At 43.5% G+C, this 12,747-nt stretch overlaps 1 protein-coding gene across 1 annotated transcript in view; it reads left to right on the top strand.

The window, feature by feature from the left end:
* DNAI3 (dynein axonemal intermediate chain 3) overlaps nt 1-12,747 on the top strand; it is a 1,549,065-nt gene that overhangs the window by 1,342,819 nt on the left and 193,499 nt on the right. Inside the window, exon 11 of the mRNA XM_044086876.1 lies at nt 6,869-6,958. Coding sequence (XP_043942811.1) covers nt 6,869-6,958 — 90 coding nt within the window. The remainder of the gene's footprint in view (nt 1-6,868; nt 6,959-12,747) is intronic.

Genomic DNA, 12,747 nt, shown 5'->3' on the forward strand with positions numbered 1-12,747 from the left:
GTTGGACAAGGGACTTCATTTTTATTATTTTTATTATTTTTGTTCTTATTTTATTTCATTCTTTTTATTAAATTCTGGATTTTAACAGAACCTTTATTACTGGATTGCACAGACAGTTTATTTGCTTTTCAGCACAGTGTTAGCCTGGGTGAATACTGGACCTATCTTTCTAAACACATATCTGGATATTCCAAGATTCAAAATGTTGATTCTGCAGCAGCTTCTGCCCATGCTGGGCAAGAAGGCTTAGCTTGTGACTTTAGACCTAAAAGAGGCATACCTGCATGTCCCAATCAGTCAATCATGCAGAAGATACCTCAGATTCATAGCTGGCTCAATGCAGTACCAGTTCTCTGCACTGCCCTTTGGCTTATCTACTGCGCCCAGGGTCTTCACAAAATGCCTGACTCCAGTAATTGCATTTTGCAGACAAAGAGGAATACAATATATGCTTACTTTGACGACTGCCTTATTCAAGCAGATAACAAGGACATTCTACTACAGCATCTGGCGTTTGTAAAAAGATTACTAACATGCCTAGGGTACACAGTAAATGAAAAGAAATCAAAACTAGTTCCCTCTCAAGAGATAATATTCCTGGGTGCAAGCTTAAATACAACTACCCAGATGGCTTATCTCACGCCAGACAAAGGCAACTGACTACTTATTTCAAAATGTTGGCAACAAAGACCCAGTTATCTGCAAGAAAAATTCTGCAGGCTTTGGGATTCATGGCATCCTGCATTCTGCTAATTCCATATGCAAGACTGCATATGAGGAAACTTCAGTGGTATCTAAAAAGTGTTTGGACACAACATTGCCACAGCCTGGAAACGATTACCCTCTTTCCCTGCCTGCAACAGGAGTTTCGATGGTGGGCAAAGGCCTGTCACCACAACAAGGTGAAGCCATTCGCTTTACCCACAGCCAGGCAAATATTAACAACAGATGCATCAGATTATGCCTGGGGGACCCACATGGCAGGAAGATGTATTCAGGGCACATGGTCCGCAAGCCAAATGCATCTACATATCAACCAAAAAGAGATGCTAGCTGTTAGGAATGCCCTGACAGCCTTCAAGGATCTGCTTCATCTGGGACAACTACTGATAAAGACGGACAATACTACAGTCATGGGGTAGATAAACAAGCAGGGAGGCACTCATTCCTATCCCCTATGCAGACTAGCCATGACTTTGTGGGGCACAGCATTGACTTACCAAGTACATCTGCAGGCACAATTCCTGCCAGGAAAGGTAAATACTCTGGCAGACGAACTAAGCAGAAACCTCATGGATCCCCACGAGTGGAAATTGGATCCGCAAGTCTTCAGCATGATAACAAGGAATTGGGGATGCCCGGACATAGATCTGTTTGCCTCCCCTCACAACTGCCAACTACAGAGATTATGCACAAGGACTTATCACTAGCAAGCATGGAAAGTAGATGCTCTATCTTTCAGCTGGAAAAACTTAACAGTATATGCCTTTCCTCCACTGCATCTCCTCCCCAAGGTACTCCTAAAAGTCAGACAAGAGAAGCCAAAAATGATACTGATTGCCCCAGACTGGTCCCGCCAGCACTGGTACCCAATCCTAAGAAACTTGTCTCAATACCCAGCCTGGACATTACCTCAAATTCCACACTTACTGTCCCAACACAACAATCAGATCCTGCACAGCCAAACTCAAGACCTTAATCTGGCAGCATGGCGGATAATGTAGTCATTCAAAACACACCTCTCTCTAAAGCGGTGATGGATGTTATTTTGGAGGCCAGGAGGCCTACTACCAGAAAATCTTATGCTGAAAAATGGAAGAGATTCTGTGCTTGGAACGAGGCACAAGGGATTGGCATGACTGTACCAAATATTCCTCAGATTTTTGAGATGCTGGACAAAGGCCTATCCTTTTCATCAATTAAGATTCATGCCTCTGCCATTTCAGCTCATTACAATACAGAGCCACCTATTTTTTCTCATCCTTTATTAAGGCAGTACCTCAGAGGAGCCAAAAACTTAAGGCCTCCAAGGAGATCACCAATACCTGCATAGGACCTCAATTATGTCTTGGAAAAACTCACCCTGCCTCCTTTTGAGCCAGCCACTACAGCTGATATAAAATTTTTATCATGAAAAACAGCTCTGCTCCTAGCAATAACCTCTGCAAGACAAGTCTCAGAACTACAAGCAGTCATGGCTGTGGAACCTTTTATCATTTTCCATCCAGATCGGGTTTCTCTGAGGACAAACCCGACATTTATGCCCAAGGTAGTGTCCAGTGTGGCCCTTAACCAAACTATTCATTTGCCTACCTTTTACCCAAACCCACAGAATAAGGGCAAGAGACTTCTGCATTCTTTGGACATACACAGGCAACTGCGCTTCTACTTGGACAGAACCAAAGCTTTCAGAAAGACTGAGCAATTACTAGTGGCATATGCTGCAGGATCACAAGGAAAGACTATCTCAAAGCAGACAATCTCAAAGTGGATAGGCCACTACATTCGTTTCTGCTATTCACAACATGGCAATTCAGTGCCTAAGGGAATTAGGCCACATTCAACCAGAGCAGCAGCCACTTCAGCAGCCTTCCTCAGAGGAGTACCAACCAAAGACATTTTAGAGGCTGCAACCTGGAGTTCAGTGCACACGTTTACAAAGCACTATCACTTACCACTCTACTCTAAATCCAGGGCAGGCTTTGCCACTGCAGTTCTACAGGGACTCATAGCCGCTCCTAATCCTATTTAGCTTCAGCCTCCCAACCTTAGCTTTGGGATTCAACCCAATTGTAATGACTGCAACAGTGAAACACGATGAACATAGTACAGTTGTGTACTTACCATAAATGTAGATGTTCGAGTGTATTCACTGTTGCAGTCCAGATTACCCTCCCACCACCACCCTTATCTTTGCTGGAACTTATCTGTACTTCTCTATTCTATACAACCTATGTGGTGTATTTGCTTGTAGATGAAGGAAAAATTTACCTTGGTGCATGCATGCTTTATTGACATATTTTAGCGTACCCTTTTGGGGGCACCTGACATCTGGGGCAAGAAAAACTGAAGAAAATGGCGTTGGCTGCATCTTTTATACCCCTGGCGCACTGACGTCAGGGAGGAGGCGACAGCAACTGACGCCGGGCCTAGACTTTGGAATTCAGGCCGACTGCGGGTAGCCTGCCAGCAGGATAACCCAATTGTAATGACTGCAACAGTGAATACACTCGAACATCTACATTTATGGTAAGTACACAACTGTACTTTGCCTTCCAAATAGCCTTATTGGTGTAAGACATGATTGATAGCAGTATCCAAGTCAGCATTTTCAAGGATAAATGTGTCCTGTGCATCACTGATTTTATATGTTGCGTGAATAAAGATATAGGGGTCATATCACTAGGGTGGTAATTTGCAATATAACTCCATTTGTCATCAATGTACTTTGTAATAATGATGCACCAAACAATAGGACTAGCTATTCATTGTTGATTTTCAGAGAGATCTTAAGGAATGTTGTGTTCTACATGTTAAATTATTTATTGTTCTACCTTTATATTATTTATCTCCTACTGCTAACAATGCTTACAACAAATCCAGCAGTATCTAATAAAATTTTATGGTAGAGGGCATTTGCTCCTATGCTGAAAAAAATCATCTGGTAAGTAGTTGCAGGTAACTTGCAGGGAGCACTTGCTGACCCTGGTAGTTAGTGTTGCAGTCACTAGACTGGGAATGTAATCTCCACAATACAATTTACTGGTTTGCACCAAACAAACTCATTGCTTGCTCACTGTGCTTTTCTGTCTAAGTCTTGTAAAACAGTGAAAAGGTATGTGCTGAATGATCCTTAAAATTGTAAATTTGTGAGTTGATAAAGCATGCACATCCATCTTTAACAGCTCTTGCAATCAGTGGTGTCAGTCATTCTAGTGACAACCAGAGCTGTGCAAAAAAGTCCATTGTGGTGCTCATTTGAGATATCGCCAAGTTCTCACTTATAGGTTTTTCAGTAGGCTCGCTGTTTGTGCTTGGCTAGGTTAGACCTGAAACGAGGTTTAGAGACTCTGTGGAGTGTTAGACAGTTGCTGTGGCCTTCTGATGTTATACTTTATTTTGACCTCGTAGTTGACAGGATGCATTTTTGGTCAGGAAAGGGGTGGAGTCTAGGCCATCTGAGAGACAAGTACTGACTGTGTATATAGGAAGGTCCTGCATTCACCTCTTTATAGGGTTTTTCACAGTAACCTACTTCGAACAAGACTGCATGTTGACAGTGCATAGTTAGTATAGGACACTGTTTTTGACAGTAGGGGAACCTTGCAATATACCTGGAGCCTGAGTTTAGATTTGCTGCTTTACGACTTGCTTTTCTATTGGTGAGTCTATTTGATGCAGACTGGCACAGAGTACTGGAAGTTGATTAACTTGAGGCATAATTTGCATGTATTTATGGCTCTGGACAAGATCAAGATGTTACGAACAAGAATGTTTCTACCAGTTATTAAGGGGGGGGGGTTTCTTGTGATATTAGTAGTAGGCCAATTGTGGTTGCTACGGGATATAAGTAAGTCTTGGCATTTTGTTGTTTCCCATTTGCCCTGACAGTTCATTTCTTCCTGGCTGATCTACAGATGTTACTTGGGGGGCTGGGGTTAATACCGCCGATTGCTGTTTTTTTTTCCATTGCTCTCCTCTGGAGAGAGGATGTGAGAGATCAGAGGTAAGCAAGTCATGGTAATAGGGACATTTTGCCCACTTCTTGGAAGTGTACAAGTGACGTATATAGTGTTCCATAGCACGTGTTGGGTTTGGGGGGGGTTTATTATGTTACCAGTTGTGCAGTCAGGTGTGTTATATGGCTAGTACAGACAGGAAAGTAAGGGCCACATTGTAAATTGGAGGCTTTTGGGTGGAAGAGTAGATTAAATATATGTTAATGAGTCCCACCTCAGTGGATATCCTGGGTAGGAATATGGTGGTGTTTGAGTGTCCACAGAGGGACAAATCACCCCTCGCACACTTTTTTAGGACAATGCATTGATGCATGTGTTCTTTGATTCACCTTCCTGATTGTATTCAATTATATTCCCTGTATAATACAGCACCACTTGTTAGAGGGTGTTTTAAATTTGTAGTTGTGAACATTTTTCCAGTAAGCAGTGAAACAAAACGTAAGAAAAATTAATGGCAAAACAGAACATTTCAACCATAAAAGGCCACTTAAACTTCTGTCATTACAGTCCACCACTATCAGTAAATATGCACAATATCTACAGAAACATCATCTGAATGATTCCACATTAGAGATCTGTAACTAATGAAGAGCTTTCTGCTGTCAAATAACTTTACATTTTAGTGTTTCATGTACAAATTCAGTGCTTGCTGCTCTTGAAAAATAAATTGCCTATGTTACATAAACAAATACAAAAGCAAAAAATTTGGTAAGCTGGTAATATTGCAGGAGGGAATGGCTGAAAAATAAACAGCAATTTCATAGCTGATAGGCATCTCATCCAAAGGAGGGATACATCCAGGAGTGCAGCACCCACATCCCTCTTTAAAGAACACTGCAGTATCAGCAGTCCATCTACATGGTTTGGGAGTAGAACCCACAGCCTTCTGTACTAAAGGCAAGTATGCTACCTGTTGTGTTACTAACATTTCTTTCAAATTCTATAGCACAAACACTGGCAGCCATTTACTAAACAAAACAATTGCACATTTAAGACAGACTTGGCATGAGCAACAGTAAACTTCTTTTCCCTTGAAACTGTCAGTTCCTTGAAAATACACTGAAACTCAGAACATGCAATGATATTCATTTCCTTGAAAACACAATAAAACTAATTAAAAAAAAAATCCAATAAAACTCACACTCCTTGAAAATGCACCCCTGATAATTAAGTGAGCAGTCTGGTAATTTGTGTAGAGGGCTCAAGCTCTTGTTCCCTGTAACCAAGGTACAAGGCTCGAGTCTGAGCAAGTTAATTAACTGAACTGTCAGCCTAACTAGGGCATTAGAAACACAAACACACACACACACACACACACACACACACACACACACACACACACACACACACTTTTCTTTGTTCACTTACTGGGCTCGCTCGCGCGTCTGTTTCACAGAGTTGTTGTAGTTCACCACATTTGAATTCTGCATGAAAAGCAGTAGCAGGAAAGGGAAGGGAAAGTTAATTGTGTGTGCATCACAAACACAGAGTGTGGCCATATGCATGTGTCATAGTAAAGACGCACACAAAGTGCATCCTTAAAGAAGAAATGTAATTTTTTAAAATTGTTATAATTAAAATTGTTGTGGCATTCTCTGGCCAGTGGGCCACCCACCTGCTTAAGTCGCCTAGTGCTGGATCCATTTCTGCTTCTCTTTGTACCATTTGAAGCTAGGAAATAGTTGACACAGACCTGACGTGGATCAGCCTTTCATATTCCATGAGCTAATTTTGAGTCTGTCCCATTGGCGGGATTGGACTTGTGCATTATCCTGCAACCATTCCCAGCCCCCCTGGCTGCATCTCATTTACTGCTCAGGAAAATTTGTGAAACAAAATGCTGATATAGTGGCTTGTATAACCCAAAACGTTACTTTAAAAACCAGATACTTTAGTCTTCTATGACTAACACAACTGTTGTATACTGTGAGTACCCTTATGCACCTCTACTTTCTGTACCAGACCATAGTGTTACATGTAGTGCTGCTTCAGCTGATGTAAGATGTGCTGCAACAGTACATAATTTTCCAAAAGCAATAATTATAATTTAATATAAAGTGACGAGTGCATGTTTTTTTCCGGGAATATACATGGCTCATTAATGTTAATTATTTGATGTATTACCTCAGTTACAGCTGGAATGCCCTGATGATGTGTACTGCTTCCAGTTTTGTCCAAGTGATCCAAACATTATTGCTGGAGGTTGCATAAATGGACAGGTACTTATTTATTGAATTATTACTGTATTTTATATGACTTTGTATATGTTTCATGCTTGTAAGGATGGAGTCATGAAATATTTTTTTTAGAAGTATAACCAAAACACACACATAGGTTCATAGGTAAGTACTAGGCTATCTGCCCAAGGGCATTTATAAGCCTAGCCAGAATGTGTTGGCTTTCGCCACCCCCTTAGATTAGTTCCCTGTGCTTCTCTCCAGCAGAGCCATTAGTTCCTTGCTCCACTGTTCAGCAGAGCCACTGCAGTGATCCCCAGGGTAAATTTTCTGTTTCCCATCCACGCGTCAAGGTTTCTCTTGAAGAGTGTTAGTGAGGGGCTCTGCCTGATGTATATTGGAATCCTGTTCCAAAGCATGGGGAGTCTCTGGGACAGGAATTTATCCCTCCAGGATGTCCTATTTATCGTTGTGGTGAGGTTTATATCTCTAGAGCGTGTGGCTCTCTGGGATTTGTTTTTTTTTAGGTGGAGCATGTCCATCAATTCTGGGTTGGACATGGCCTTGTATGTCAGGCAGAGATCACCTCTGAGTAAACGGTATGCAACTGAGTACAGCTGGAGTTTCTTGAGTCGGGCTGCATAGGGCATCTGTTTGAGGCCAGTAGTCCTCTTGGTGAGGTACTTTTGTGGTCTTTCCAGCTGTTGCAAGTGTCTTGTAAGGTACATCCCAAATGGGGCGTTGTATTCTACGATGGGTGTAATGGATGATGAGTAGAGAGGCACAATAACCTCTTTTGTTCTAGATGCCAACCCTTGTGTGATTAGGTGGGCCACATAGAAGGATTTTCTAACCACTTTGGCAATATGATTATCAAAGGAGAGATTACTATCTACTTGGGTCCCCAGATCCCTGATTACATTTTCTGTATTTAGGGGACTACCACCTTTGTGGTAGTTCGTGGGTGCTTTGTTTTTTCCAAAGGGGATGACTATGCACTTTTTGGCATTTAGCTTGAGGCCATGATTTTGACACCAGGTATCTATCTCAGTGAGACCCATCTGGAGGGTTTCTGTATCAGCCGGAGAATCAATTATGGCCCCTAGTTTGCAGTCGTCTGCGAACTTGGTCAGCCGTAGTCCTCCTATGATTGCCTGTACCTCTGAGAAGTATATACCGAACAGGAGGGGTCCTAGGACTCAGCCCTGGGGGATGCCACTTGTAACCGGTTTAGAGTCGGATGTAGAGCCTGCAACTCTCACCATGTGGTTCTATCCATGAGCCAGTTGGCAACCCATCTCGTGATGTAGGGGTTTATGTTCAAGCTGGTGAGCTTGTCTGTAATACTAGAATGAGGAGTGGTGTCAAAAGCCTTTGCGGGATCTAGGCAGGCTGTGTGGACCTCCTTTCCCTCGTCTAATGCCTTGGTAACCATCTCAAAGAAGTCCACCAGGTTTAGAAGACATGATCTGCCCTTAACAAAGCCAAACTGGGTAGGGTCCAAGATATGGAGGTTCCCAATGTCTCTGTTAATGAGTTCCATGATGATGCGTTCCATAGCCTTGCAGACCAGGCTAGTCAGGCTTATAGGGTGATAGTTCCCAGGGCCCGTTGTGGACTCCACCTTTGTGGAGCGGGATAATTGTCGCTATGCGCCACTCTGTGGGTATGTCGCCTGTAGAGAGGCTGAGTTTGAACAGTGTGTTTAGGTGAGGGGTTAGTTCATTTTAGGGCTCTTGTAAGACACAGCCTGGGACATCGTCCGGTCCCATTGAAGCTGTGTTTTTGGCTTTGGATAGGGCTGCTTTAACTTGTGTGTCGGTGATTGATGGGGCCCTACATTCTTCTGGTATGGTTATGGGCCCTTTAGGGGGTGAGAGGAGGGTGAAGTTTGCACTAAACCTGTCTGCCAGAATGTTGGCAATATCAGTCGGTTATTTTGTGCCATTCTGCACTAACTCAGAGCAGATCTGAGAGTTTCCATTTAGGTTCTTGACATAGCTAAAGAACGCTTTGTGGTTATCTTTGGAGTCATTGGCAATTTTTCTTTTGAAACTAACCTTGGTTGATTTAATGAAGGATCGTAGTTTCTTGCTGATACTGATCAGGGATGTCTTTCCTTCTTGGGATTTTACTCTTTTCTGTACTAGTTTCCTCCTTCTGTAGTATAGCTTGTTTATGGCAGGGGTCCACCAGACTGGTTTCCTTTTCTTGGAGGAGTGAGTCTTGGTTTTACTTGGGATAGCATTATCCATGCATTCCTGCAGATGCTCATAGATTGCCTTTGTAAAGGTTTCAGCAGCTTGGACAGCATTGTCCTTTAGCATGGGGGCTATGAGCCTTTCCACCTCAGTCTTAAGTAACGTGAAGTTTGCTTTTGAAAAGTTTTTCATGGTAGTTTCCTTGATTGGGAGTGGGGGTGGAATGTGGATATCCAGAATGATTAGTCTATGGTCTGATCTAACCAGTGAGAGGCTGACCTCCGGTGTGGAACACTGGTCACCCATGTTGGTGATGACCAGGTCCAATATGTTGTTCCCTCTGGTGGGGGTGTTGACCAGTTGATCCAGGGCATTCAAGTTTATAAATTCTAGAAAGCATTGGGCAAGGGAGTTAGTACTTGAGTAGTTCTCCCAGTTTATGTTTGGGTAATTGAAATCACCCAGTATTAGGGTGATTGGTAGGACCTTCATATTTCCCAGTGTCTCCAGAAATCCGGAATGGGGGTCCTGGGCCATGGTGGGTGATCTGTAGCAAGCTACAATTTGGATTGTAGTTTTGCCTGTTGTTAGTTACACTTGGATGATCTCTGATGCATTGTGCTGCACCAGTAACCTGGAGGCGTGGGTATCCTTGATGAATATGGATACACCCCCGCCTTTTGTGTTTCGGTCCTGGTTCTCTGGCCGAAAGGTATGGTATGAGTTATAGCCTAGTAGTGCTGGGGTGCTCTCAAGAACCTTAAACCAGGTTTCTGTTACTGCACAGATGTTGATGTTCTCCATACTGAGGAGTGCTTCGAGTGTGTGCATTCTGAGGTTTAGACTTCTGGCGTTGAGTAGCATTACCCTCAGTTTTTGGTTACTTGTGCTATTTATGGTGGTGGGATTGTTTTTTGAGCCTTGCCTAAAAAAGGTACTATGGGGGCGGCAAGAGCCTTGGCCAGTATTCGAAAGCCTAAGGGTGACAGGTGCAAGCCATCTCTTGTGAAGCAATTGTGGCTTGTCGAGCATGTCATCCCAGGCGGACAGATACTGGATCCCCGTTGAATGACACCAGAAACTTAGCCAGTTGTTGAAATTGATCATTTTTTCTTTATACTGTGGCATCATTCTTGGTGAGGGCAGGATGCTACTCAGGGTCAGGGTCATACCGGCCTGGGCTACTTTATCAGAGAGCTCTTCCATGTCTCCTTTCACCCATAGCAACACAAAACACGCACCTACATTCATGGAGGCTCTCAATAAAAATCTGCTCAAGCATCAGAGACCTCCAAAGCAGAAACGCATGCAACCTCCATCCCCAAATGTCACATAGCCCACAAACTCAGTGTGCCACTCAACCACAGCCCATAAGTCATAATGTACCCAACACTCTAGTTGTAAGTGACTCTAAAGTCAGGCACACTAATGTTTCACTCACCAGGCTAAACAAGAAGAAAGTTACTGTCAGCTGCCTGTCGGGTGCCAGGATCCGCCACATAATGCACACACTTAAGTCACACCACTACAAGTACAAATATGACTCTGTCATTGCCCATGTTGGTGTGAATGACCTGAGACGTACCTCCCTGGACTACATGAAAAGAGACATGGAGGAGCTCTCCGATCTTTTAGCCCAGGCAGGTATGACCCTAGCCCTGAGTAGCATCCTGCCATCACCCAGAATGATACCACAGTACAAAGACAAAATGATTGACTTTAAGAATTGGCTAAGCTTCTGGTGTCATTCTAAGGGGATCCAGTATCTCTCTGCTTGGGATGACATGATCGACAGATCGCAATGCTTTGCCAGCGATGGCCTGCACCTGTCGCCCTTGGGATTCTGGATACTGGCTAAGGCTCTTGCCACCCCTATAGTGCCTTTTTTAGGCAAGGTTCAAATGACAAATTCACCACCTTAACAGGTGCAAGCAAGCAAAATCTGAGGGTAATGCTACTCAATGCTAGAAGTCTGAACCTCAAAATGCATTAATTCGAGGCACTCCTTAAAATGGAGAACATCGACATCTGTGCAGTGACAGAGACCTGGTTCAAGGCTCCAGAGAGCACCCTTGCATTACCAAGCTATAATTCATACTACACCTTTCAGCCGCCTAACCTGGACTGAAACACTAAAGGTAGAGGCGTATCCATATTCATTAAGGATATCCACACCTCCAGGCTAGTTGCTCAACATAATGCATCCGAGATTATCCAAGTGCAACTAGCTCTGGGCAAGACCGCAGTCCAAATTGTAACTTGCTATATATCCCCTACCTTGCCCCAGGATTCCCACTCCTCATTTCTTGATACACTGGAAAATATTAGTGTACAACCCAACACCCTAATAATGGGCGATTTTAACTACCCCACCATTAACTGGGAAAACTACTCATGTACCAACTCTTTTGCTCACCGTTTTCTGGAATTCATAAATTCCAATGCCTTGGATCAACTTATCCACACCCCCACCAGAGACAGCAATATCCTAGACCTGGTCATTACCAACATGGGCAACCGGTGTTCCACACCAGAGGCCAGTTCCTTGTTGGTCAGATCCAACCACAAGCTAATCAGCCTAGAAATCCACATTTCGCCCCCACCCCCCATTAGGGAAACCACCGTAAAAAAATTCTCCAAAGCCAACTTCACACTTCTTAAGACAGAGGTGGCAAATGTCACAACACCCATGCAGACAGACAATAGAGGTACGACTGCTGAATCCTACACAAATGCACTTTATAAGCACTTACACAAATGCATAGATTGTGCTATGTCTAACAGAACCAAGATGCTATTCTCCAAAAAAAGGAAGCCAATCTGGTGGTCCCCTACCATAAACAAACTCTACAACAGAAGAAAGAAACTGTTGCAAAAAAAGAGTAAAATCCCATGACTGGAAGAACTCTCTGGTCAGCCTCAGTAAGAAGCTGAGATCCCTCACAAAATCCTCCAAAGCTAGTTATGAAAACAAAATCACCACTGATTCTAAAGACAGCCACAAAGCATTCTATAGCTATGTCAAGAATCTCAATGGCAACACTCAGATCTGCTCTGAGTTACAGCACAATGGCACTAAATATACAGAACCAACTGATATTGCCAACATCCTGGCAGATAGGTTCAGTGCTAACTTTATCCCCCCTCACCCCCTAAAGAGCCCATCTCTATACTGGAAGAATGCAAAGTTCCTGTAATCACAGCCACACAGGTAAAAACCACACTCTCCAAAGCCAAGAACACAGCATCCATGGGACATGACAACATCCCAGGCTGTGTTCTACATGAACTACAGAATGAACTGGCACCCCACCTAAGCACCATGTTCAGTCATAGCCTCACCTCAGGCTTTGTGCCCACTGAATGGTGCACAGTGATGGTTATCCCACTCCACAAAGGGGGAGCCACCATGGACCTGGGAACTACCACCCCATTAGCCTAACGAGCCTGGTCTGCAAGGCCATGGAACATATCATCATGGAACTTGTAAACAAAGACAGTGGTAATCTCCAAACTGTGGACCCCACCCAGTTTGGGTTTGTAAAAGGAAGGTCATGTCTCCTAAACCTGATTGACTTCTTTGAAGCAGTCACCAAAGCCGTAGACGATGGTAAGGTGGTTCACACAGCC

This window comes from Protopterus annectens, chromosome 10.part0 (assembly GCF_019279795.1).
Source record: "Protopterus annectens isolate FY-2018-M chromosome 10.part0, PAN1.0, whole genome shotgun sequence".
Taxonomy (NCBI): Eukaryota; Metazoa; Chordata; order Ceratodontiformes; family Protopteridae; genus Protopterus; species Protopterus annectens.